The sequence below is a fragment of the Aspergillus uvarum genome (assembly GCF_003184745.1).
Source record: "Aspergillus uvarum CBS 121591 unplaced genomic scaffold BO82scaffold_75, whole genome shotgun sequence".
Classification (NCBI taxonomy): Eukaryota; Fungi; Ascomycota; class Eurotiomycetes; order Eurotiales; family Aspergillaceae; genus Aspergillus; species Aspergillus uvarum.
The window spans coordinates 94,507-121,431 of NW_020291372.1; the positions used below are offsets into that span (position 1 = coordinate 94,507).

Consider the following 26,925-nt stretch of genomic DNA (forward strand, 5'->3'; position numbering starts at 1 on the left):
GTCCGAAATAGAGCCACTCGGCTGGATGTTTGTATATGGCCAAAATCATAGGATTGTACACTTGAATGGACGTCGATGACTGCCATTGCGGTCAGGTCGGAACGACCGAGGATATTCCGGGCCAGGATCACGGGCGCCTCCTGTCGGCCGCCTGTCTTGCGAGCGGCCCTGCTGCTGACGTTGCTGACGGAGCATGCGCACGACGTCGTAGAATGCCTTTTCCACATTGATGCAATTCTTGGCGGAGGCTTCGACAAATTCGCACCCGAGGTCTTTGGCGAGAGCTTGTCCTTCCTGTGCTGAAACTGCGCGCTCAACAGCCTTGTCACTCTTGTTGCCGACCAACATAACAGGCACAGGGAGTGAAGGGCCAGAAGGGGCGTTTATGGGAGAACCCAAGTAGCTAGCACCTGAGGGCGATCCGGAGTTGGCTGATTCTTTCACCATCTTGATCTGATTATAGAACTTCTGTATGCGGGAAAAGGAAGCTCGCGAGGTAATGCTGTAGACAAGTACGAATCCCTCTCCGTCGCGAATCCACTGATCCCTCAGTGCTGTGTACTCTTCCTGGCCGGCGGTGTCCAATACCTCCAACATGCATGATTGCTGGTCAATCACCACTTGCTTACGGTAGGAATCTTCGATGGTCGGGTCGTAGGTTTCAACAAAGTGATTCAAGCACAACTAAGGCGAAAGAGAGTCAGTTGGCCGAGCATTGAGCGCAGACATTCACGGTAGCATCTAACCTGGATCGTGAGAGCCGTTTTCCCTACACCACCGTCTCCGAGCACCACCAGCTTGTAAAGTGTCATTTTCCCCGACATGATGAGCTAAGTATCCTTTCCGTGGGCAAGGAGTATGATCGCTTTCTTTTTCAAGACACCTGGCGTGGGGTGAAGAAGCCAGAGAGCAGTATTCTGGCAGAACTGCCGAGTGTAGCAAGAATGAGGGAGAAGAGAAAAGGCGAAGGCGAGAGAGATGTATGCGGGCTCCACGGCGAGCACGGACGCGGAAACGGAGCGTTGCGAAACGATGGGGGTCGAAGAACTAATTGGGTAGTGCGATTAGCCACTGAAAACCAAAGCTTTTAGACCGCTGCCCAAGCTCGCATACCCACTCCGGAAATGAGACGAACAACAAGTGTCCACGGCAAGACTTCGGGAAGAGCAAAGAAATTATGAGTGTAAGAATATTAATCAAAGCATACCTGAGTCAATTGATATGGTGATGGAAATAAATTTTGAGTGGCAGTGCAATAAAGACGTATTGCTGGTGAAATTGCGTTCGCGGTCTCTGAGAAAGTGGTGATGTGGGCGTCTGAGAAAGGGTGTGAATTAGGGAGATTGAGGTTGAGGTTCGACGAGAAGTTCCGATTTGACTCGAGAGATCTCAAGTAAGCGGCCACCCACAGGTACAAGCAAGCGGGCGGAGTTTGATCGATTGGCTGACCCGTAACTCCGCGTGAACCGGGGGGGCGAGCGATTGCGGGAGAGTAGGGGGGAAGAATTCCCCAGAAGAGGAGCAGGAATAATCAAGTTAAAGAGGAATCACTGAAGCTCACACAAGTTGTGGACACAGGAAAAAAGATGACGATGAAGTTCAAGATTATGGGTGCTTCACAATGAACGCTAACCACGTGAGAAGAGGGGCGAGATTGCAGTGAAGAATTGTCAGCAAGGGATTAATTGGCAGAGAAGTCAGCCTGCGTAGAGGAGCTTAGAACGAACGACTTTCTGAATTGAGTTGGCGGGCAGGGAGGGAGGGGTATATGCGCAAGACCAAGAAGCAAGAAAGGCTTGGCCAGTCGGAGAAGCGTAAGAGGGAGGGGGGTCAACCTATAGATCTCTGTCCCGATCCAAGACCTTCCGCAGCTGGATGAACAGGTCCTTGGGTAGACACTGGAGAGATGGGGAAAGGGCAGCAAGAGAGCTGAGAAGACAGGTAGCAATGAGGTAGAGAGGGGTGACTAGTGAAGTAAGTGGGGGAAGAGAGAGGGAGAGGGAGAGAGAGAGAGAGAGAGAGAGAGAGAGAGAGAGAGAGATGAGGTGAGAGAAAGGTAGAGAAGACCGAAAGATGTGACTAAAGGGAAACTAATCGAGAGGTAGGGTTAGGAAGGAATGATTGAAAACAAATCAAGCTAAGAAGAGAAAGTAAGAGAGAGACAGAGGGAGCGCGCGAGAAAGGCGAGAAAGCGAAGAGAGGATAACAGAGTAGAGAATATTGGTTGATAAAAATGAAGCAGCGGAGACGTGATCCCTGTCGCCGGAGAACAACAACCGCGGTTTAGTCTGTTCAAGATTGGTTGATGACTTCGGTGCAAGATGTGGTGCACTAGCTTTAAAACAACGAATCCCTAGGGGAAGGGGAGGGGAGCGTAGGGGAAGAAGGGGGGGGGAGGGGGATATGGTTTAGGAAGGGAAAAGAGAGGAGAGAGGAAATGTGGGTGGTTAAGCAAACAGAAGTCGGACGTGGCGTTGTGACTACGGAGTACTAACTATGTAATATAAGTTAAGTAAGTATTGAGCAGTAAAAAGTGTGCAATTGCCTAGCTATGTAGGTACATATGTACATACTGTACAGTACTTTATCAGACAGGGTATCATGAGGGGGGAAGAAGAGAACTGGAAAGGCTAAGGAGTACAGCACAGTACAGTACACAGTACAGTCCTTTTTTAGCAGTCTACACGCAACCAACCACTTTCTTGTATCCAGGCTTGCCAGTACAATACATTACCATACACTATCCCACTATAAATCCGTCTCCTCTGACAGGATAGTTAACTGTGTAACCTATTGTCTTTTAGTAGCTATCAAGATAGCTCTTGCTCTCATAACATATCTAGCCATAGTACAATCGCTAGACGCGAGTTCTGCGCTTCAATCACAATGTCAGGGAAAAATTCGGATCAAGTAAGTTTCTTATTATCCCCTGGCCGTTGTTACACATTTGAGTTGAGAAGTGGAACTACAACATCATTTACTCAGTCAGCCATGATGCTCTTGGCTTGCACTTAGACCACGAGTATATTAGAACTCAGTTCGGTTGCTAAAGATTCTTCCTGATACAGGCCTATTAGACAGCCCGAGGCTCTCCTACCGAATTCAAGGTTCCAACCTATCGTATGGATATCCTCTTAAGTCGGATCATCATTGCTTTGACCCGAATGATACTCCCATCGGTGCCTGCTCCAATGATCTGTACATCGTTTCCATGTGTTAACCCCTACCCCCACCGCGCTTCCTTTGTATCTTGAGCGCATTGCAAGCCTTCTCAGTACCCAGTATGCATGAATGTATGAGCCATGTAGTCAGTAAGTATTCTTCAGGAGGTTTCGGGTAGACACGAAGTGGGTGCTCGACGACACTAGTCACTTCATGGCTGCTCCCCACACACAGAGAAAAGACGTGGTATCGGTGGCATCAACCTACACCCGGTCGGTCAGGATTTGCATACCAGACTCATGTGTCTTGCCTCAAGTCTGATGTGGTATCACCCGTGCTTCAGGACGTTTTGTCACACACTATAGATCGCACAGGTTTAATTGACCTGGTGGCAAGCAGAAGATTCGAAATGTGTGTCAGGTTTGGATGGAGGACTTCAAGTATACAGCAATGAAGGGCTCTCGTCTGTCGTCTGGATTAACCGATGCAAAACAGGCGAGGACCCATCCGTCCCGCGCAGCAGGGAGATTTTCACTGTTGGCGAAGTCCTAAGAAATTATTGTTCCACACAAGTGCTACGGGGAGAAGGGTAGAATATTCCGCGGCCCCGTATGAGGCAGACTAAAACCCATCTTCCTGATTATCGGGATTCCCAAAGCGTAACTTTCCCGGTCCCAGGATAATCCCGCCTCCAAGAAAGAACGTCGCAACCCATGTCAGAATTTTCTCTGGTAGCAAAAGCGACATGAAACGCTGGGCAGGTGAGGATCAGAAAGGAATCCAGATAAAGTATAACAAGATATCATCCCACTTCCTATCCTGCCGCTGCTGCCATACCATATGCATATGTATCTACGCATTTTCCTTTGCCTATCTCCTGAGTCCTGAGTCCTGAGGAGGCCCGAAGCTCAGCAGCACTTTTCCTAAGTATATGACGTCTAGGCGAACCCTCTCCCAGTCTAGTTTGGGCCTCCCGAGAAAAAGGATAAGTTAATCCGTGATAGCTAAGCAGCCCGGTGGATCCCAGTTAACCCCTATTATCACATCGGGACTCGGAACACGGAAGAAACTCCAACCTGATGAGCTTCCAGAAAAATCATTGAATTGCTTCTGGAAGGCACTAGGCTTTTATTACACTGCTACTATCTGTGAACCGACCCCTAACACGGATTCCACGCAACAGTGATAACTCAAGGCGCAGCCGGAACAGAGGAATAGATGTCGTCGGGCCGAGCCATAGTGTGAGCACGGGAGGTTCTTGTTCCAGTTCCAGTAACCCATCCAGTCTGACAACTGTGCTGGAATGGAGGATGAATGTATCAAAGGGGAGACTGATGAGCCTAGCATATGGATCGGCGGCTGGGCCGACAAGCAGCGTTGGTTGAGTTCCAAACACAAGATGAACAGGAAGAGTTCCTTCCTTCCACCCAATGCTTATCAAGCATTCAGCCTGGGCTCTTGCCAAAGGTGAACCAGAATAGAATAACGGTCCAATTTAATTTTAATATGAACCAGCATAACAGCGGCGTTTCCTGGCGAGGTTCACCACAGCTCTTCCGCCTATCTAATTTCCCAGCCCCAGCTTTCATCCCACGTGGAATGCTACTAGCTCTCGGAGACTGCACCGCAGCGGTCCGTGATCCCGAATCAGTTAAGTCACTTTACGGTCGTTGACTTGGTAAGTTAATTAGACACGTAGCCCATATGTGCAAGGTGCTTACATTTCAAATGTGTATGTAAACAACCGCGCCGCTGCTAGAGATTTTCTCAGCAAGAGCCGAAAATTTTGTTAAATATTCTAAATGCGAAACGCTGAACAACACAAGAAAATAGCAGCGGCGGCTCGCCTACTACTGTACCATGATTTCCTTTATAGACCGGCGCTACTGGGTAGTTCGTAATCACTGTGTCCTATTCCAGTTAAACTGACTCGGCCCTCTTGAGAACACTAGTTCCCAATAGGCAGACACCACGGTCAGCCATGATCACAGGCCATGATAAATCACGCTGCATCATTCATCAACCATCATGTCATCATTAGAGTAGGGTCGAGGGTCTAGGATCAACGGAATTAACGGGAAAAAGCAAGCACTTGATCAACAGAGCAGGAAATCATTGGGTGACTACATAGGCCGGCCTGCGATACTGTACCTACCTAGTAGTTATACGTTACAGGACCCAGACATGGATCATAGTCTGTTCAGTAGATATAGTTTGCATCTTGCCGTCCTATTATGCAGCTAAGGAAGTTACCTAGTATTCATATGCAGGGTGGGTGGATAAAAACCATCATGGATACGGAGAACGGGATCAGGGGCCGGCGTCCCACCGCCACGGGACGGTCGCTGACTTGCGGCAACCACCCCTGCCCACTCAGCACATGGCCATTCCCCGTGCACATTGACGGTTAGTTACCAGTTGTTACCAGTCGTTATTACTCCGTTACACTCTGCATGGTAAGAGCAGATCTCGTAAAGTAACGAAAGTAAATTGAACATGACGTGGATAAGCAACACAGAAGTTAGAACCAGATATTTTCTATGATCGTATCAAGGGAGGGGAGAAGGGGGGGAAGACACCTAAAATGCCGAGTCTCTCATGAATACAGCGAGGTCAATTGATCCTTGGCTGTCCAGTCGTATACGTAAACTGGCTTGCAAAATGAGATGAGGTGATGCTGGATGGAAAAAAAGAGGAGAGTAGACTTTGAAAGTATGAGTAGAGTATAAAGAAGATCGTGAATCTTTCCCGTTCCACTGGCCTTGCGCTACGCTACGCTACCTACGGTACTACTTCGTTACCTACTGAGCCCCTGGATGCCACCCAATGCACTCGAGGCACCCAGCCAGTGCATCGAGCTCACGTGAACGATAAGCGTTTCAAAGTTCAGTTAAGTTCCATGGCTCTTCAGATGCCTGGTCGCCATCCGAATTGGACATCCAATGAAAACAGAATCTAATGAGTTTTCTGTTCGAGTAGTGTTCAGTTCTGAAACCACTAGGTACGACTTTGAACACTTGTTTCTCGCTTGGTTGGGACGTCCCCGGTAGTCCTGTATCTGGGCATTTACGCCTCAGTGTATAGTATCGAGCTGGAACACTCTACCTCTAGAATTGGTGAAACACACTGCGATCTACTAGCCAAAGGTGCTCGAACGCTGCCGATTGACTCTGTCTGTATCTTAACGTATTCGCCCTGAGCCGATCTTTCAGCCAGCGCGAACCCTGATTGCAGCCCGAGCTCCGGAGATCGCCCGGCCCAACCAAGAGAAGAGTTATGACAATCCACGTAACCTATCGTCCCTGCATCGAGATCATACGAAGGTGAATTACTGCTCTGTCTGATGGTGTCGGCTTAGGATAACATGCCGGGGCCTCTATAGCTGCGAAGCATTACCGCGAGTGAGGTCTCTTAGAGATAGAACGCTTTTTTCATAAGAGTAAATGCATAAGATAGGCGTGTGGTTGTCACATGGAAATAACCTAATTGCTCCATCTACCACTGATACATCCCCACAGTAAGAATGACGGTCCTCAACCATTATAAGCTCGCAGGCAGGATGTCTGGAGCTGGGCCTGCCGGAATGATCGTCTGCAGGCTGCCCAATCGCTTCCCTAAAGACTTCAGGTACCCAAACTTATACTATCGGATGGCATTAGTAATAGTCATATCTTGATGTATTGATGCCCGACTCACAATCTCGAAGAAAGTAGTTTTCTTAAATGCTCCGCCTCGGGTACGTGAGCTCTCATCATAATACAACCGCCGATACCAGCGGTCAATCAACGGGTAGTCATGCCTGACCATCTTGAGATTGCACCGAAAGATCAAATAGTAAGCCACATCGAATCGAGCAATAGTCGGATACAATCGGATGTCTGCTTCCGTGATCTCTTTTCCGAAAAGATATGGTTGATGCCCTGGCTGGGTCAGATGGTCTTCAATCCGATCCAGTGCTTCGAAAAGCGGGTATAGGTTGTCTAGATAAGCCTCCTGCGTCGTGGCGAATCCAGTTTTGTACACTCCGTTATTAATTTTATCGTAAACCCATGAGTTCATCGCATCGATCTCAGCTCTCAAGTGTGGCGGGTAGAAACCTCCACCAAGCCGGTTGGTCTCTCGCAGCTCATGGGGAAGGAAGTCTTCGAATTCGGAGTAAAACATGCGGATAATCTCGCCACTCTCATTGTTGACAATAGTCTCTTTTTTCTTGTCCCAAAGCATTGGGACTGTGTATCGGCCTTCATAATTAGGATCTGCCTTGAAGTAAAACTGGCTCAACCGCAAGAAGCCATACAAAGGATCCGCCGGCGCAGACCCATATCTACCAGAGAAGAACCAACCGTCCGGTCCCAACTCGGGATCGAGAACAACTAGCTGGATTATATCATCTAGACCTTTGAGTGACCGCACCAGATTAGTCCGGTGTGCCCAGGGACACCCAAAGTTGATGTACAACACATAACGATCCTTCTGCGCCGGAAATTCTGCATTAGGATCGCGCGAGATAGAGGAGCGAAAAGCAGCTGATTTACGCCTGAAGTGGCCGTCCGCATCGGCATGAGAGTGTACGTCAGATTTCTAAGAAGTCATTAATGATCACTCGTCGAGAACAGGCGATGCAAACCTCCATACCTGCGCGGACATTGTGACGACTCCGAATTTTCAAAGATTGCGATCGACCATCACGATCACTGCATCAAGACCGTCCGGTCAGCTTGAAGTTGAATAGTTTAGCTGCTCGAAGACCGGATGGCTGGTTACGAACCTGTGCTGACCGCTGACAAATCGACGCGATGTTGTCATTCATGCAACCCCGCATGAATTACATGACTGGGCCCGCGCTGACAGATCAAGAGTTACTTACTGATCAAGAATCGATGGTACAGCATGCGGTCAAAGCTGCGAAGCGATAATATTGCGTTTGTGGGTTAATTGACGAGATACGTATACATTGAGTGCCTGCGATGCCAGGGGTGTCATGTTACACTGAGTCCAGGTCTGAGCCGACTGAGCCTGTGGGGCCGTATTGTATATAACCCTTCTTTCTACAACTCCGAAGCACAAAGACCAAGAAAAGCCCACCTACATGCCTACTGACATGTACTGGCTAGGTCAGGTTCCTCTTGAATGCCTAGTCGCCGGGCGACCTCGATCAACCCATCCGTGGCACCGTCGACCCACTCGTCCACATACTGTTCTTTGGCTTGAGCAATCTCTTGAGGAGTGAGATTCTCATCATTGCGTTCCACATAAATGGTCGCAAATCCTAGGGCCTTGGCGGCTTTCAGATCATAAAGGTGTGCAGCCACCATTGCACAATTGCAGGGATCCAGTCCAAAGCGCTTTGCTGCGCCAGTGTACACCTGCGGCGACGGCTTGTATGCCTCAAAGTGTTGCGCACTAACAATATCCGTGAAGGGAAGAGATCCATGGCGTTGGAGGTCTCTCAAGAGAGAGATATTGCCATTGGACAAAGTGCAAGTCCGGAAACGGCGGTTGAGCAATTCAAGGCCCTTGACTGAATCCGGCCACGGCTCGAGTCGGTGCCAGCTGAAAACAAGCTCCCATTGTTCATCCTCGGTGAACAGTCCTTTCAAGTCATACTGGTGGAGTAGCTTCTGGATGGAGTCGAAATGATGTTCATCAATAGAGATAAAAGTTTGGGATGGGTCAAATTTTCTTGTGAACTGGCCGTAGGACGCCCTCCATTCTTCCACCAACTCCTGCCAGTCGTTAGAGGACATGGCCGTCGCGCGGGCACGCAGAGCCAACGAAAGTGTTTTCTTAGGGTCTCGCAATGCCCGCTCGGCAGCTTCCCTCAGAGAGCTGGCCACACAGTTGCGCCATTCTACAACCGTCCCAAAGACATCGAAGAACAGCCCTTTGAGAAGTGATGTGTTTGCCATCAGAGAGTAAGTGAATTCCCGTAGTGACGGGCTTTGAAATTTTGGTGTTTCTCGCCTCGCTTTCCGTGCTCGTTCTAATGTTATCTCAAGCAACTCACTCCGCATAAAATTGATGAGAAGGGGCTTGATACCGCGATATATCGACGTTCCAGATCGTGGTTGTCGAGCCGAGGATAAGGCGTGGCGGGGTAAGTTGGTTAGAGTCCATAGCTAACCTAACTTAGGTAATGAGTAATGACAAATGACCTGCACCGAGTTGATTAGTACTCCGTACTCCGTACTCCATATGAACATCGAGTCAAACAGGAATCTTACCAAGGGGGCAATAATATCAGTCTTCAGTCTCATTTGATGGGCTAGGATGATAATCATTTGAAAAGCGTTCACATCTCACCATCAGCGCGCTAAGACCTACTGTATTCAGGCCGAAGGTCGGAAGGGCTTTTCAAGCTTTGATTGAGTTGTTACTGCATGATTATATGAAGAAAGAGAGGGGAGGAGGAAGGAGGCAGGCTCAGTCACTGCATTGCCTTCGTCATCTGCTGTTTGGTGATTGTGACAGCTACAGCTGCAGCTGCAGCCCAGTGATTAGTGCGTTCAACGGCGCAATCCCAGGTCCTTGTTCGATCCAGACGTTCCGCTGGGGTTTCCAATCAAATGTACATGGTACTAGGTAGGTAATGTGTTTCTTGGCGTCTGTCTCTTCTTTCATTCTTTCTGCATTATCCTTACCGATTGATATTTCCAGAGAGAAGAATTCGAAATGCTAGGTACCAGGTACTAGGTGCTAGGTGGTTAGTACTGCCAGTGAGTTAATTAACTTGCCCTTTGTTTCCTTTGACAAAAGCCCTCAGCATCTGAGACACTTCTTTCCGTGCACGGTTGACCTGTCATTCCCAAGTCGCGCGCTCTTGCCCCTGAGCCGGCGTCCGGCAGGCGCAAAAGCTAGTCGTTTTGCCGCGTGGGTCGCCAAGGATAAAGCCAGTCTGGATGATTCATGGTACGTACTGTACACTACTTATTCTCCACGTTCATCTATTTCAAGCACCAGGCTGGCTGACGGCCGATAAGTTATGCTATAAGCAAGTTCTCTACTTCCACAACCTATCTAGTGCACATCATCATAGTCCTTCGGTGACGATCGGATGCGAACGGACGCATTGCTTAACGGGAAATTTCCACCTTGAAAGGCCCAGCGAAAACCCCCGTCCCCGTACGAATCGGCCGCCAATCGCCCGCTAAGGTCATAATTCCCTATGATATTAATATCGACCCGCGGGTCCGAGATTTGCGCTGCCTGACAGACTCGAAAAAACCAGCCAATTTTCATGCGCATACGAACAGTCAAAGAAAGAGCGACACTGGCGATTCGACCACCAAAGGCTACGCAAGGGCTTGTCGCTGCTCCGCCTCTAATTTCCGGAATGGGGTCACTTCCCAAAATTTGAGCGCCGGCCCGTCCGTCGCCTCTGGTGTCTAATCCTGAACCAGAAAACGGCGGGAAAAAGGGGTGGGGAGCTCGAGCTGGGCCGACCCAACATCCAAGGATCCTTCCCGGCTGGTTTCGTTGCTTTTTCTCTGAGCTTGCTCGATACTCCAGGATACTTTCAACTTCGACTTCAATTGGGGAGCACGAAGCACACTGCACCAGCATAATGCTCATTGAGTTGCATTCAGCCGGGCCTAGCAGCGTTCTTTGATCTATCCACCTTTTGAATACTGCGTGAGTCTATATGTAGGCTGGGCACCCTCATGTCAACTCATAGGGCTAGTCCAGAGGGCTACCAGACTTAACCAAATTGATGATGGTGTCTACGACACGGGCCACGGATTTTCGATCACAAACTCGATGATAGACGAAATATTGAGAGCGGTTCCGATGATGGCATGCTAAGGAACTACCGTAGAGACTATTGAGAGGCGAACGACAGCGCTGCTTGCTGTCTTGCACGTTGAGATCTGGTAAGCCTTCAAACGGATTACCGTCGTTTACTTACTGTGACTGAGTTAAGATGATAAATGTTTGCCCAGCCTGTCCGACAACGAAGAAAAGCTGGAATACAATCATCATAAACTTATGATGCTCGGAAGGATACACACTCATAGTCGAGTACGTCGAGTACCGGTGGTCCAATTGTCTCAAACCAGCGGGTCCCGGACTACCTAACTTAACTAAGGTAACTATAGTACGGACTACGGAGTAGTTGTATCTAGCTCCATGACTAACTGACTGCCTAGCTCTTGACACGAACCCCCGTCACAGCCGCTGCTTAGCACTCTGACTTCGAGTCTCTCTCACTAACTAGTAGACTAGTAGACTAATTACAGCACCTGCCTGCATTAGTAACTGAAAGGCTCGTGGATAATCACGGTTGATTTTCTTTGTTCGTGGACTCCATTCTGTTAATCCATTTTCCATGATATATGAAACTAGGTAGTTTTCGTCCTTCTCTTTTGGATTAGGGAAGACACATACACGGACGATCTTCCACCTAAATGGACAGGCAAGATAACCTCCTTTTCCCCTCTCTTCCCCCCTCCCCCCGCGCGCGCCGTCGTTCTCTCTCCTCTTTTTCTTCTTCTGCTTCCCCCGCCGCCTCCTTTTATTATTCTCCACTGCCTGAACGAACGGAGCCGATTAACTAACTAGCATAACCAAAATAGGTTGTCACGGCGTTTCAGAGCCTACATAGAGTACTCATACTGATTACTCCGTATATTCTTTCTTCTTGCTCCCGATCCATGTACCCCTGCGTCCTCAGCCGACTTCGTCGTTCTAAAATGTCATCTCTATCTATCGATTGGATCGGGATCGCTCTCTAAAGCAGCAGTGGCAAGCTCTGGTGGAGTCGTGCGGTGACTGCTCCTCACTAATAAATAATTGGTAGGTACGTGGAGATTGCCTTCGATGATAATTCATCCATCCCATTTGCTTTCCCTTCCCCACCAAATGATCCCATATCCACATCCCCCTAATCCAGCGAACACCCCTGGGAGGAGCTAGCCCCGTTGGACTGGTTGTTCGTCCTTTTGTAACGTTGTCTATCTCGTCCTGATCCAATCAATGATCATAACCGGCCTACTCTCTATCCGAAGCTCGGACAAGGTTTCTGTGCAGGCGCAAGTCCAATTTAGTGCTTGATCGGGTGTGATCAAACGGACGCCTTCGCTGATAATCTTTCCCTTCCCTTCAGACGGCCAGTCTGGCTAGAATCTCGGACCTACTGGGGTGTTCTGTACAGTACATCATTTATTTTTTGTTTTGTTTTTCTGTGTTTTTTTTTTTCGTTTTAAGAGAAAATAAAGGCAAGGCAAGCAGAAAAGAAAATATTATTCGTGTTTCCGGGTCCGCGACACCGCAGTTGCGCTGCTACCAGACTCAATACTTCGCATCTGTTCCTCCATACTTCCTATTCGACTCCCTCCGCGTCGCTCATCGTACTTCAAACACCCTCCCTTCCTCTCACTAAGTGACGAGCAGCTTTCTATACCATTATTATCTTTTGAGTATCCTCACGCCCGGATCTGCCTGTTATCTCTGCGCCAATTGCTCACGAAGGCCAGAGGACGCGCAAGCGTCGAGAGCCGGCTTAATGTATGCCATTTTACTATCTCCAACCATGTTTCCGGCCTTTCAATCCTTTTCATGCACAGAAGACTGACTGATTGTGATGGATGCTATCTTTTGTCTAGAAGTCGGAAAGTCTCCTTGATCGAGTGCTACAGCTGCTGGTTGGCCAACTACTTTTTCGTCATCAAGGGGTCAGCGGAGCTGTTCTACGCCACTCAGGAGACGCGGCATAAGTGCTATACATGGATGCTGCATGACACATTCCGGCAAGATCTGATTGATCCGTCATCATCAAAGGGATGCTTCAAAGCTATCTCTTCTGATCCCAACGCAATGGCCACCAATAGCATATATACCAGCTCTCCAGTGGCAAAGGGCTTTCCAACTCTTTCGTCAACAACCCCAAGAGCCCCGTCCATTCGATTACAAGTGGACTCAAGCGACCTCTCCTCATTTAGTTCACTGCCAATTCACAGCTTCTCGCCCCCGGGTCTCAGCGACGATGATGATATCCTGGAGGAAGACAACCTTTCACCCCTGGACCCGCGGCGGTTCACCCCAACGCTGCATGCCTCTTTGGTGTCAGAAATTCTTTCGCTTCGGCGAGATGTGGAGAGTAAACTCAAGGCAATTGAAAGTCTAGAGCATACTTTAGACGAATCACGTACGGAGAATGGCAGCCTCACTGAACGACTATCGAAGAGCATGAAAGAGTCTCGCTCGCTCAAGCAGCAGCTGCAGCTTCTGGAAGGTGGCTCGTCCTCCGCTATCAGTGAACTCGCCAAGGAGCGGGACCAAGCATTAGCAAACATTGCAGATTTTCGCAAGAAACAGGAGCAAGCACAAAAGAAGGCTCGCAGTCTCGAAGCAGAGACAGAAAGGACAGTGCAGCTGTGGGATCGAGAGAAGGACAATTGGGACCGGGAACGCAGGAATCTGGAACGGAAGATTCATGTGGTTGAAGGTCGGCTGAAAGTCATCTTGAATGAGGTGGCTGCAGCACAGGAAGCACGCTCTTTTCATTCCACGCGGGAGAGCGAACGCGTGGCAGTCACCAACGAGAGGCTTACAAGTAAGGACAGTGATTCCACGAGCATCGTCTCAAGCAGCGAAGGACGCCGCCGGACCAGCATTACGAGTGTCAGTACTGCCAACTGCGACGAATTTGACTACCACAATGTACGCTACTCGATGGCAAGCGTTACCAACCTTCCTGTGGTCAAGGGTGAAGGATTGAACTTAGCACAAGAGCTTGATTTTGATGAAGATGATGAGTTTCAGTCTTTCGACCACGGCTTCAGACCCGTATCTCCTGAAGCTCTACCAGAGGAGCGGCCTGTCTCGGTACATTCCCAGCTGTCTAGCACCATGAGCATGGGGGCCAAGGCGAGGAAAATCCTGGGGCTGTCGCTTGGTAGTATGGAGGGTTATGGTGCCAAGAATGAACAGACGTCAGAGCCTGGCAGTCCTCTGAGATTCTCTTCAAACACATTTGTGTATCGAGATACCGGGGTGCAATATTCCCTTCCTCCGTCACCCACATCGGACTGCCTACCTGAGATTAGCGCCTCAGCTCGAGCTCTGGACAAAAGTGAGAGTGAAGAAAGCCGGTGTTCGTGCCAAGTGAGAGATATCAGTACATCAACTCTCAGCATCGACATGGTCTCCGCTTCCTGTCAAACCGTGGCAGGCCTCCCAACACCTCCGTGGACACCCAGCCTGGACGATGTCCAAGCCCCTAAACCAGTTTTGATGGTTTCCTCTTCCATGCAAACGATTGAACTTCCAGTTGGGGAACCTGATAAACAGCGGATTGGTGTGTCTCTTGGTGACATGGGCGCGTCGGGTCTTGATATACCAATGATCGCAATACACCCTCCCTGCTCTGAACCACCTTCTCCTCGGGGTAGCGTAGTTCTCCCACCACAAACCAGGAGCGTGTCTTGTCAATCCAGTTTTAGCTCAAATTCCGCCTGTCGGACAATTGGAATTCAAACAGAAGAGATAACGATAATCCAACGGCCAGTCAAACTGCCGGCTAGTCTGCTTCCATCAGCTATACCAGACCTGCCATTCTACAATGTTACTGAGGATCTTCCTGTCCAGCCATACTGCCCACCGCCTCCCCGGTCCAAGAAGAGAGAAATCAAGGCTAATCAGGAAACCGGGTCGCTTGAGACGGTACAAGCCTATCCAGGCAACAATGACAATGGTCCTTTGGCTGAGGGATCGGAAAGCAAGCTCAGACGACCACTTCGCTCAAGTAGTCTCTTTGCTGGCTTTGAGCAGGGAAGTAATGATGAGTTACCGAATAAAGTCAACGAAGTTCTCACTGATGACGATCTCTTAAGTCGGCCCTTCGCTTCCTATACGCTGAAGAGAGGCAAGCTGGTCTCAACGCAGGGCGGCTCAAGCTTGGAGGAGGGTGTGCTGGCCGAAAATGATGAGCATATATCAAAGCCAGAGGCTTGCGATCCAGAAGTGTCGCTGGACTCCGAACCTAGAGACAGGCCCGGATCTTCTTGGAGTCAGCGAATGGGACAAGGCCACCCACGACAGAACTTTCGCAAAGCAGCCATGATACCCAATGGACCCGCGACTCGTCAGACTTCTCGGGCTCGAAGCCCCAGTGATCCTGATATTGATAATGGCCGTGCAAGCAGTGCCTCCCACATTGCTCCTCCTATTCCTGTTCCAATCCGGCTCAGTTCAAGAAAGTTTCCTGCCGGTCGAGGTGATGGTCAGCAAAGCCCAACACCATCGAATCCTGGAACTGCTTCCGACCGTGGACGTGTGCAGGTGAAGCGACGTCCAACCCTCCGGCGTGTGCGGTCTGCGACTGCTATGGCGCAGACAGAACGGCCTGAAAGCCGGTCGTCACCAATATCTACTTCGTCTGGCAGTCCTGTCAGTCCGCCGCACCCTGCACTTCCATATGGAGACTTTACTGCCCCATCCGAAGATCAAGCCGTCCAGCGGCGCTCAGCTTTTGCCACAACAGCATCTCGCACCTTTTCTCATGGACGGCAAGATTCTACAGCAACCTCCGTCCAGCCCACCAGTGTTGTTGATGCTATCGCACAGACCATGGTCGGGGAATGGATGTACAAATACATTAGGAGGAGGAGATCATTCGGTGGTGCTGGAGAGCACAAAGAGAGTTGGGAAGGGCGCAGTGCCGATGAGGTATCAGCTAATATCACCAATAGTGGTGTAAGGCACAAGCGTTGGGTCTGGCTGGCACCCTATGAGCGCGCCGTGATGTGGAGCAGCAAGCAGCCCACGAGTGGGCCTGCGCTGCTGGGCAAGAGTGGCCGAAAGTGTGAGTACTCTCTTTTACGACCTAATAAGTACTAAACGTGACTAACGTGGTTACAGTGATGATCCAGTCCGTTCTTGACGTCAAGGACGACAACCCGCTGCCGAAGGGATCCAACACACAGAGTCACTTTAATCGATCAATTCTTATTTTGACGCCACAACGTGCTCTCAAGTTCACGGCCACGAGCGTGGAACGACATTATGTCTGGCTAACCGCATTGTCTTTCCTAAGTCACACTCCTAGTGGTATTCATGATCTGGCTGCCCTGCCCCCCGTCCCACAGGATGAAGGCACTGCAACCGCCCCATCGCCCTCTCTCCGCCGCAATCCAATCCGAGACTCAATCCGGATAGCCAAGGGTCGGCCCCGGCCCCGGCCCAAGGGGAAACGATCTTTCCTCGGTCAAGTCGAACCCGTCCCTGAGCTTCCTACTGGTTTTGAGTCTAGTCCATCTATGGATGCTGCTGACCCTCCGACGGTGCCACGGTTCTCAAACCATTCGCGAAAACGAAGCAACACAACGCCACGGATGCCAATGATGCGTAGCTTCTCCAGTCAAGGCTCAATACCGTCGGTTGAGTCCACGCGAGGCTCCTCTGACACGTATGTCGCGCAATCTTACGGGCCTGGAACTCACAGCACTCGCAACAGCGTCAGCCAACGTACCTCTGAGACTGGCGCGAGGACGGGGAACTTCTTCGATGCAATTGGAACTGTTCGCATGGAGGCCTTCATCGATCAAACAAGCAAAACCCGAGGGCCTCAGTCTGGCCGACATAGCCGGAAGGTATCTAGCACATGGAGCGCGGCTCACAACCCTATTTCTCCGCATCGAATCGGTGGTGAGCCTATTCTCCGTGTTGCCCCTTTTGCAGAGTTCTGAGCAGGCTGAGGCAGCAGCCTCTCTATCTGTCCCTTTAAAGAGACAGTCGCAGTAGAGGTTCCCTTGTCCTCTGCTGACCGATATGTTTGTTACATGCATGTGCTTTTTTGATTCTAGCGTCCCGATCTGCAGGCGTTATAGCGTCTTAGATACCATCTCTCGCTCTTTCTTCCTCTTCTCTGCGCTTATCGAAGAGATGATATTGTTTAATGTCTTATCCTTTGTGGGTGCGGAAGGTATCCCAAAATTGTACCCCTGTTGAATGCAAACATGCCGTCTTTGGGTGAAAAAAAAAATAATTGAAATGATAAAAACCATAATCCCTCCCGCTCGAATAATGCACAGCAATGAATCTGAAACCTCCACACAAGATCGCCAGCCTAGGCATTATAATATAAACGATCATCCCCCCTCATCCTTCTCTCTATCCCAATATGCATTGACACATGCTGCAGTGTCTGCAGACGATTTCGGTTTCTCTGTCTGTATATGTGTATATGCTCTTCTTTCGTTCTAGGCACGGAAGCGAGCAATCGAGACATAGAGAACCACACGGGACCCGCCGTTGGGGGGTCAAAGGGAAGAGCGCGAGGGAAAAAAGGACAATCTTAGAAACAAGTATGGATTCGAATCGTTATCCGACGGTGGCTTTGGCTTCACAACTTGGCGGTTTCCTTGATCTCTCCGACCTTCAGCTTAGGCGTATACTTCTTCAGCACACCCTCGTTGTGATACTAAGGGGCACCCGCGAAAGAGGACAAGTCAGCCCAGTTGCCAGACTCAAAAAAACAAGAAAGCGGGCATTGTCACACACAACACGAGCCGAGAAGAGGAATTAAGTTGCGCGCGTGAGAGAACCCGGGCTCGGGACCAGAACGGAAACCGGGTTCCGACACCTTACGGTTGCTCCGGAGGAAGAAGGGATGGGCTGGGCTGGGCAAAAACCATAGAGGATGGAAAGAACACGAACCTTCCAGAACTGCTTTGTAGCGTCCTTGCCTGCGACGCGCTTCAGGATCTTCGCGCCGCCAGGGTGCTCATCCACGAAGTTGGTGACATCGAAAACGTTGTTGTCGATGATGATGTAGAGGCCCTTTTCCGGGGTATTATGCACAGCGACATCGGTGGGGGTGAAGGATTGAGACATTTTCTTCTTTTGGGTGTAGATGTGTAATTTATGTGTGGATGTAGGTGTGTATGCCTGTCTCTCTGTGTAACTGAGTGGGGGAGTGGGAGTTGGGTAGTTTTAATTAGATAGTCAGGAGGAGTGAAAACAGGAAGTCAAGAGGAACTGGAAGTGAAGGATAAATGAGCAGCAAGCAGGATGATGGAATGGGGAAACTAAGCAAGTGGAAACGCGGGGAGTGCAAGTGTCAAGTCAACGTGGAACATGCCGAGGTCCAGCAGTGGAATCTGGCTGGGACTGCCCGGCCCCGACTGGCCTCTCTATTAGTAAGAGCCTTAAGAGGTACCGGTAGGTTATGAGCCACCCGGGATTGCAATGCAGGGTTGCTGGTTGGCTGGTCGAGCTGCACCCTCTTTCTGGCCTTACTCATACATACTCTGAGTACATATTCTTCGGACTATCTTTAACCTTTGGCCCGAGCTCTGCTGAAATTCATAGTACTTATACTACTTGAATAGAATGATCGAGTTATCATTTCCAAACAACACATCTGCATGTACATATACATATGGTAATCATGCAAAGAAACACATATAGTGACATATATTACATACATCCATCCATCCACAATCGATGGCGTCCTTTGCCTCATCTAGTCCCGGCTCTTTTCTCCAGCCGCCCCCTGTCCCTTCATCTTCTTCTCCAATCCTAGTGTCTCCAGGTCCTTCTTTTTGTAATAGTGCGGAGCAACCTCCACCAACCATTCGGCTTGCAGAGGCATGTTGCTGCGCATATACTCCTTGCTCGTCAGCACCAGCTCAAAGTAGATCACCCACCGTGGGTTCACCTCAAACAACGTGCTCGACGGATGCAGGTACACAGTCTGTCCGTTCTTCACAGTGCGATAACTATCACCACCGCGTTGAAGCCGCGCCGCATTAGGGAAGAATCCGGCAGTGATAGCCTTTTGAATCGGTACCAAGTTGTTCGACCCGCAGGTGCTAACCGTCACCTCGACCCGATCACAGAGCTTGGCAAGCTGATCCCGAACATCACGGGCGCGCGTCAAACTGCGCTGCTGCAAGAAGTTCTCCTTTGCCCACACGTAGCTGAAGTCTGAGTCGACCCATTGGTTCCAAATATTGAGCAGGGTAAGGTGGTCCCCACCATCTTTAATCGTGAATCGGTTGCGAGCGCTATCCGCGTGGATCTTCTTGTCCTTGGGTCGGAAGAATAAGGCACTGGCCTCACCCAACATTGACACAATCGACAGAACCTCTTCTACACAGCCATACTTGTCCGCAGCAAGGATCGCTTTGGCTAGCATAGGGTCGGTCGGAAATTCGGCCATTTGCCTACCAATCTTCGTCAGCTCGCCGCGGTCGTTCAGCGCCCCTAGAGCGTACAGTTGCTCCAAGGCGCGAATGATCGTTTCCGCCGGTGGCGGGTCCATGAAGTCGAATTCAAGCAGCTGATCAATCCCGAGTGACTTCAGCATCAGGATAACGCTGTTGAGATTCGTCCGCTGGATTTCTGGTGTCGTGCTTTCTTCAAGTTCGTTATGGTAGGCCCACTTGGTGTACAATCTAAAGCATTTGCCTGGACCGACACGTCCAGCGCGCCCAGCCCTTTGGTTGGCAGAAGCCCGCGAGCATGGTGTCACCACCAGGCTTTCCATACCCGTGCGTGGATTGAAGACATTTTCTTTCACAAAGCCCGGATCAATCACGTAGACGATTCCATCAATGGTAAGACTGGTCTCGGCAATGTTCGTTGCCAGCACCACTTTCCGTGCCTTGGGTGGCGTAGGCTCGAAGATCTTGGTCTGCAGCTCAGATGGTAAGTTGGCATAGATCGGACAAATGATCATTTCCGAAATCTTATTCCCTAGTTTTCGCGCAGTCTCCTGAAGACTCTGTTCGGCCGCCTCAATCTCCTCTTGGCCGGTCAGAAAAACAAGGATATCACCTGTGCCCTGGGTAATGTGGATTTGAAACACGGTCGTGATAGCCGCAGCAAGGTAGTTGGCCTCCGGCTGGGAAGTGTAGTGGATATCCACGGGGTACCGGCGACCAGGAATATTGAATATGGGCGCGTCATCAAAATACTGCTGGAACTTTTGCGCATCCATCGTCGCAGAGGAAATTAGAAGCTTCAGATCCGGTCGCGCCTTCGCGATGTCTTTCAAGAGACCGCAAGCGATATCCGTTGGTACAGTTCGCTCGTGAGCTTCGTCGATCATCAGCGCCGAGTACTGACTCAAATCAGGCTCTGTGAGGAGCTCTCGTAACAGCATCCCGTCAGTCATGTACTTAAGTACGGTCTTGTCACTTGTATTGTCTTCGAACCGGATAGCGTATCCAACCTCGTTGCCCAACTTCACCCCCATTTCATCGGCCACACGCGACGCCACACTCATTGCGGCGACTCTACGAGGCTGCGTGCACCCAACCTTCATGCCACCCTTGGTGAAGCCAGCTTCGTGGAGGTACTGGGGAATCTGCGTGGTTTTACCGGAGCCGGTCTCTCCCACGATGATTAGCACCTGGTGATCATGCACCGCCTGAATGATTTGATCTCGGAACTGATAGATAGGCAGGCTCTTGCGCGTTGTCTCCATTGACTGTATTTTTTTCTCTGCAGCGTCTAGCTGCTCCTGAAGCCTCCGCTGCTCTTGCGTCATGGGTTTTCGTGTACCCTCCATCTTCGCGTCCATGATGAAATTGATTTTTTGTGAGTCGTCGAACACATATTCGTAGTCTCCTTCGTCTACGAACTCTGCGCGGTTGATTTGGGCCTTGGCCTTGGCCGTCTGCTCTAGCTCCCACTCTTCATGTTCTGTGATGAAACGCTCCTGACCGTGCTCGTCACGGTCCACGTACCGCTTGTACAGCGCGTCTTCCTTTTTCTTCCGGTCGATTTTGCCCTTCTCCGTGATGTAGTCCTCCGGCATCATGTAGCCATCCCGGTAATCGTCAATCTTGAGCCGTTCCTCGGCAATCCGCAGAACTTCTCGGTTCCGAGCAAACTCCTCCTTTTCTCGTCGTGTCAGGGTAGGATTATCACGTAACTCTGCCGTCTCCTCCGCAACCTGTCGACGCAGTAAAGCCAAGCGTTCCGTCTCTCGTTTTTTGAGATACTCTTGCCGCGATCGCAACCGGATTTCAGGCATCACGGCTTCCCGGGCAGAAGCGTCGTCAGCCAAAGCCCGTCGCCGGGCAGCCTCGCCCGCTCTAGTCCGGTCTTCCACTATCTTCTTCGATTTGCCGTCATCTTTTTTGGCCAATCGTTTGGCGAACTCATCCCGCTCCTCGAGGTCTCGTTTCCGCTCCAACTCCTTCTTCTCCTCGGGATCCAGATCAGCAGACACATTAGACCGTGGGGATGCAGATCCATCGTGCAGCTGGATCCGCTTGAAAGGTGACTCCTCCAAATCGCTGACTTGCTCATCACCGCCATAGAGTTCCTCTCCTGGAATCTCCTCGTCACCCCAGCGAGCATCGAAATCGTCCACACGCTGTCGCAGCTTCTTGGTTCGTGGACGTTCTCGGTCTCTAAGCCCTTCCTCCCAGCTACGATCGCGCTTCCGGGTCTGGTCTTCTTCCCGGCGACTGCAAGCTTCGAACTCCTTACCAACCCGCCCACTACTTCTGTCTTTCTCGTTGCGTCTCCGTCGGTCCCTATCAGCCTCAACGTTCAAGGGGCCCAGCGATCCTCGTATATCGGGAATATCATCCTCCATGTCCAGTAGCCGGTATTTTTTCTTCGGTGCGGCGCTCACACGGTCCTTGCTCGTTGCATTACTGCTGTTCCCGCTAGATCCAAGCGTCGCGCCAATGCCAACTCGCTGGTAAAGCTCTGCGCAAAATGATCCGACGCCATCGGAGCTGCCGTCTAGGAAAGGGAGAAGCTTGTCATGTAGGTCGGTAGCAGATTTCGCCGAGTTCGCGGTTGCGAGTACGTAGTCCACCACAGTGGGATCTGATGCATTTGTCAGGCGTAATAGGGAGTCCGACACGAATGTCTTGTGGTCCATGACGTATGGCAAACGGAGGATGTAAAGGTCAAGGCGCAGAGGGATAAATCGGCCGTGGTTTCTAGAGTATTAGCCGTCCATGTGTTAACAGGGTAAATCTTGCACTAGAGCCCTAGCATGTACGCATCTCAGCACCAAAGTCTTCTGAAAGAAAAGAGAAAAGAAAAAGAAGAAAAGAAAAGAAAAATAATCGCGTATGGTAAGAATAAGATACAGACCACGTAGTGAGGCGATAGGCAGCCGATGAGAATGCAAATGCGGCAGCGAGAGCGGTGAGGAAGGGTGTGTGCGTGCGGAGAGCCAAGCTTGACATCGGTGTCGGCGGCGGTGGCGAACCTCTAAAAAGCACTGTAACTGCTAATTATATAATTCACAGAACTACGAAAATAATACTAATCGTAGTTGCCAGAAGCTGGGGTGTCATCAAGATTACTTTGCTCGACTAAATACGGCAGTTTTTTTGTCTGCTTAGAACACATGGAGACATCCATAAGAAGAGGTATGAGAAGTTGACAGTGGATCGAGAGCAACGCTGAAGAGAGGGCGAATAGTACAGCCAAGGGATATTGGTTACATAGACATGTAGGGATAAGGAAAATTCATCTTACGCCCAAAGTGCACGGAAAAAACAGTGACCATGCCAGTCCGTCCGGGTTTCCGCAACCAGGGAATACATTAAAGAAGACGTTAAAGGCAATGTATGGCAAAGAGAACGGAAAGTAGAAAACTAGGCAAGTCATAGGCCTGCCACATAGTGTATGATATACATCCTCGCTCAAAACGCAGGACATAAACGCAAAAGAGAGCGGATCATCGTCATATGTCACTTCAGTCATCACGAACTGCAAAACCCAATCATGCAGAAAACACAGGTACGGGGCGAACAGAATAGAACTGAAAGGGACGAGAATCAAAGGGAGGTCGGTGATGTATAAAGGAAGCCAGGAGTCTCGTTAGTCAACTAACACATAAACAAAAGAAATTTGCAAGAGGAAAATGAGTGGACAACCACCGTGCAATGAGCCCGGTCATGTCCGGTTCAAATGAGATGGTCGGATGGGAATCTCGATCCCGCCATGGTAATCGAGACAGTCAAATGGACATTAAGATTGATAGTTCGGAATCTCACATAGAACGCCGTCATTAGATGGTATTGTAAAGGAAAGCACCAACTCCGTCGAAATGCATTAGATATGTCAAGTCGTACTGATCAAACATCGATCATTTCTGCGTCTTCAACGAGGACCTCATCAGCAGGGCCCCAGTTGCCTTCGTAGACGGTGGCTCCAGCGCGACGTCGGCCAGCAACGAACTGAATGCCGTAGGTCTCGAGAACTTGCTCCGCCGTTGGTCGATCAAGCGGTTCCGGTGAGATCATCCACCGCACAATCTTGTCCAAAGCTTGTTCATGGCTAGCGTCCACCATGAAGTCAGGAGGTTCAACAAGTTCGCCCGATCGTACAAGAGGAACCGCGTTTTGATCACTAGGCTTGCGGCCTCCAAGGAAGCTGTCCATTCCAAAATCGTCATCCCCAAAGTCGGATGCACATAGTTCCTCAAACGATGGTTCCTCTAAGATGGGGTTGCCGGACGCATCACGGTAGATGCTTGTCTCGAAACTGAATGTTAAGCTGGGGATGTCACTCATGTCGCCGCTTCGCAGCTTCTGCCACGAAAGCCCATTGTCGGGCAATTCAACATTTCCAGCGATTTCGAACATAATCAAACCCAGGGAAAAGATGTCTGCCGGCTTGTCAAAGCGACCCATCAGTATTTCCGGGCCTATATATTCACGATCACCTTCACCTTCGATGCCATCTTCCGCCGGCCAACGTGCTGCCATGCCGAAATCAGCGATCTTTAATACTCCCTCGAAGGTGATCAGGATATTTGCGGGTTTCAGGTCTAAATGAATGAAACCCGTTTCATGGATGTGTTTCAAACCCTATCGCAAATCGTTAGTGTTTATTTCTAGCTTTCTATCGTCTGCGAAGCACAAGAATCTGATCGTACCGTTGACAACTCCAATAAGATCTTCCAGATCCGGAAGTCATCTAATCGCGCCTTCAGTCCAACTTGAGCAAGGAACACATCCAAGCTACCTTCTTCGCAGAACTCTGTTTGGATATAGAGGTGACCATTATCCTCCCAACTGTCCATGAAGGAGATGATGTAATCCGAATTGGTGAGCGATTTGAGTATGTCTACTTCACGAATGCGGCGTTCACGATCCTTAAGCCCAGAGTATGGCTGTTTTGATTTCTTTACAGCCCAGACTTGCTCGGTGAGTGCTTTAGGAGTGTGGGTTCCATCCGAGAGTGATGACGACATTGACATCTCCAGGGGTTCCGCGACTCGATAGACCTGGGAGAATTCTCCTGTACCGACCAATTCCACTCGTTCGAAACGTGCAGTCAAACTTGGATCCACATCTGGTGCATGGTAGCCAGCCAATGGAAGGCTAGGGCGCTTGCCTGACTGATGGAACGAATCACGAGGACCGGTGGGGGTCGCTGGAAGGTTAGAAGAACTAAAGTCGAGCCTGGTCAAATGCTGCTCGTTGGATATTGATAGCCCACTCGGGTCAGGAAATAGATGGTCTTGCGGTGTGTGAGGGGATCCCCGCTGGAACCGGTCGTGTAGTGGGCTTGAGCTCACTCCTTTAGCTTCCGCAAGCCTTTCCAGGGATGCGATCTGTGAGATGGGAGGAGGATAAGTCCGAGAAGGAAAGAAGCTTTGCTTTGTAGGTGTCGGGGGAAGATCTGTTTCACAGAAAGATTGACTGTTATGGCGGCTGGAGGGCGATTGAGACGCAAACAAGTCATCACCGTCGACGCTCGCGAAACTTCCCCGACGAGGTGCCTCAGGTTTGTTAAATGAACTTCCGAAGATCCCCATGCCCCGTGCAAATGGGCCCGGTTTAGACCGGTCACTAGGTGGATAGACCGGCGAGGGTGGTGCCATCTCTGGCTGACGGGCTGAGGCTGACATGTCCAAAGGTCGTTCCGGCTGCAACTTCGACCCAGGAAAAAGGTTGATCGGCCGTTTACAGGGGGTATCTGGCATGTTCTTGCTGAATCCGAGACCACTCTGAGGGTCTTCTGCATTGCGATTCTTTTTTGAAATGAGACCCGTGGACATGAAAGCAGCCGGAAGAGGTTTGACTAGCTTGTAATTCTCCGGCGTTGCAAACGAGTCAATGGACGATGTCGAATCCTCCCGAGTGAGATGTCGTAATGGCACAGGCCGCGCGCTTCCCGCAGGAAGAGACTTGGAGAAATCAAAGACCCCCCTTGGACGGTCGGCCTTGTGGATAGGTTCATGGGTCGGAGAGTCGTCAACCAAGCTGGAACCAGAAGAAGATTGCGTGATGGTCCTTGAAAGCGGATGAGCAGCAGGACGAGCTTGTCCGGCAATACCTCCTGTTGATGAGAACAGGGAACTGCCAGACACACTTCGAGAGGCAAATGGACTCTCTCGATGAGATTGGAAAAGATTGTTATCCAGAGACATGCGGGGCCGCACAGGATTTAGGGAGCGATCGCTTTGTCGCTGCTGAAGGGTAGATCTCCGAAGAGACGATGATCGTTTAGGAATTGTAGCGAAAGGGCTAAATGCAGTGGCATGGGTTGGGAAGGGCGGCGTGGTGGACTCGGGGGACGATTCGACCGCAGGATCTTCTTCAATCTGTGAAACATCTTCATTATCAAAGATGCTAAACTCGCTCGACAGACTCGTGGCCTGAACGCTGCGTCTTTTTGCGGAAGGGCTACCGCGAGATGCCCGGTCCAGATTCATGATTCCGTCGCTGCGTTTCAGTGGGCTGACGGCAGCGTACGAAGCAAATGTCCCGCTCCGTCGCTTCTCGATGCGGGAATTTGCTTGCCGAGGTGCCAGTGTAGGTTCTAGACATATGGGCGTGTCACTAGAATGCGCATCGACTGCGGTGCTGTCATGAGACGGAAGAACGAGCCCAGGGGTAGTGGGAGAATTTTCCACACCCGGCGTTGTTGGTGTTGATTGTGCAGGCTTCGCATTTCCGTGATCAGTGGAGATATTCAATGCGCGTTTGACGGGACTTCTCGGGGATGTGCGCACGCGACGCATGATAGGCCTCGTTATTTTGGCGCTTGGGGGATAAGGTACGGCGAATGGTGATTGATGAGATGAGCTAGGGAAGAGTACAAAGTTGCTCTGTGCGGATCGTCGGGAAGGTGACAAAGGTGAGGAGATGAATGGAGCTGTCTTCGACGGGGAATGATGTCGAGGTGCCAGCAGTGAGAAGTTTGAGTTCTTGGAAGGCGAGCGCGATAGTGACCGGCGTAATTGTCGAATGGCCGTATTAGCGTCCATATGGTGAATACCAGTATGAGATGGCAGATGCAATGTGCCACCCGCATCGCGGTGCGGCGAGAAGGTCGCTACCATAATGGTGTATATGATTGTCAGATCGAGGAATCAGGCCTTTGAGTACTCCACGTAGGATTTGGAAGCGGGCCAGACAGAGTTCGAGATGGTCTGCAAAGTGTGAATCTGCCAAGTCACAGATCGACGATCAAGGCAGGCTTTCCAGGCTCTCCAAGTCGTGACAGACTTTCACAACAGCCAACAGCCTCGGGAATTATCCTGTGGCGGTGCGATCTGCCCCGACTAAGCCAGTTATCAACGCAGATATTGTTTGTAGTGGAATGTTTGAGAGGTAAGGCGCTGTACCAGTGGTTGGGTCTGCGAGATACGTGTTTTCGATGCGACACGACGGATGAATGAACATCAGCAGCTTAGGTCGAGACCGCGGGGGCTTCGAGAGCGCTTGTAGAAGCCTCCATACACCCCCAAAGAAGAGCAACTCCCCCGTGCGTATGTCGATGGTCGTAGAGTGTGGTTGAAGAAAAACAATCAGCCTCCTTCGCGATCTC

The 26,925-nt window shown here is 50.4% G+C and overlaps 6 protein-coding genes across 6 annotated transcripts; 1 reads left to right on the forward strand and 5 right to left on the reverse strand.

Moving 5' to 3' along the window:
- Window positions 1-45: 45 nt before the first annotated feature.
- Window positions 46-824, reverse strand: rasB (Ras small monomeric GTPase RasB; the record flags this gene model as incomplete). Its single annotated transcript, XM_025631846.1, has 2 exons — window positions 46-684; window positions 747-824. The coding sequence occupies 2 exons, from the start codon at window positions 822-824 to the stop codon at window positions 46-48; spliced, it is 717 nt and encodes a 238-aa protein (XP_025487139.1).
- A 5,761-nt stretch (window positions 825-6,585) lies between these two features.
- Window positions 6,586-7,883, reverse strand: BO82DRAFT_358688 (uncharacterized protein). Its single transcript, XM_025636361.1, has 3 exons — window positions 7,798-7,883; window positions 6,859-7,743; window positions 6,586-6,804 (listed from the first exon to the last, which is right to left on the reverse strand). The coding sequence occupies exons 1-3, from the start codon at window positions 7,807-7,809 to the stop codon at window positions 6,703-6,705; spliced, it is 999 nt and encodes a 332-aa protein (XP_025487140.1). The 5' UTR covers window positions 7,810-7,883; the 3' UTR covers window positions 6,586-6,702.
- A 263-nt stretch (window positions 7,884-8,146) lies between these two features.
- On the reverse strand, window positions 8,147-9,712 carry BO82DRAFT_395759 (haloacid dehalogenase, type II; the record flags this gene model as incomplete). The annotated part of the gene is made up of 4 exons (XM_025638806.1): window positions 9,387-9,712; window positions 9,170-9,317; window positions 8,264-9,102; window positions 8,147-8,178 (listed from the first exon to the last, which is right to left on the reverse strand). Exons 2-4 carry the CDS (start codon window positions 9,277-9,279, stop codon window positions 8,147-8,149), a joined length of 981 nt encoding a protein of 326 aa, XP_025487141.1. The 5' UTR covers window positions 9,280-9,317; window positions 9,387-9,712.
- Window positions 9,713-12,975: 3,263 nt separating this feature from the next.
- On the forward strand, window positions 12,976-16,847 carry BO82DRAFT_368934 (putative nuclear migration protein; the record flags this gene model as incomplete). The annotated part of the gene is made up of 2 exons (XM_025637145.1): window positions 12,976-15,964; window positions 16,021-16,847. The coding sequence occupies 2 exons, from the start codon at window positions 12,976-12,978 to the stop codon at window positions 16,845-16,847; spliced, it is 3,816 nt and encodes a 1,271-aa protein (XP_025487142.1).
- A 656-nt stretch (window positions 16,848-17,503) lies between these two features.
- BO82DRAFT_294974 (cytochrome b5-like heme/steroid binding domain-containing protein) lies at window positions 17,504-17,994 on the reverse strand (the record flags this gene model as incomplete). Its single annotated transcript, XM_025631841.1, has 2 exons — window positions 17,504-17,581; window positions 17,818-17,994. 2 exons carry the CDS (start codon window positions 17,992-17,994, stop codon window positions 17,504-17,506), a joined length of 255 nt encoding a protein of 84 aa, XP_025487143.1.
- Window positions 17,995-23,032: 5,038 nt separating this feature from the next.
- Window positions 23,033-26,704, reverse strand: BO82DRAFT_192179 (tyrosine protein kinase SWE1). Its single transcript, XM_025630532.1, has 2 exons — window positions 24,023-26,704; window positions 23,033-23,954 (listed from the first exon to the last, which is right to left on the reverse strand). Exons 1-2 carry the CDS (start codon window positions 26,435-26,437, stop codon window positions 23,220-23,222), a joined length of 3,150 nt encoding a protein of 1,049 aa, XP_025487144.1. The 5' UTR covers window positions 26,438-26,704; the 3' UTR covers window positions 23,033-23,219.
- Window positions 26,705-26,925: the final 221 nt, after the last annotated feature.

Excerpts from the sequence above, each read along its gene's own strand:
- BO82DRAFT_358688 (XM_025636361.1), bottom strand. Across the intron at positions 6,805-6,858 it reads AAACTACTTTCTTCGAGATT|TATAAGTTTGGGTACCTGAA; the intron begins GTGAGTCGGGCA and ends GCCATCCGATAG.
- BO82DRAFT_192179 (XM_025630532.1), bottom strand. The coding sequence starts at position 26,437 with ATGGTAGCGACCTTCTCGCCGCACCGCGATGCGGGTGGCACATTGCAT. Across the intron at positions 23,955-24,022 it reads TCTTATTGGAGTTGTCAACG|GGTTTGAAACACATCCATGA; the intron begins GTACGATCAGAT and ends GATTTGCGATAG.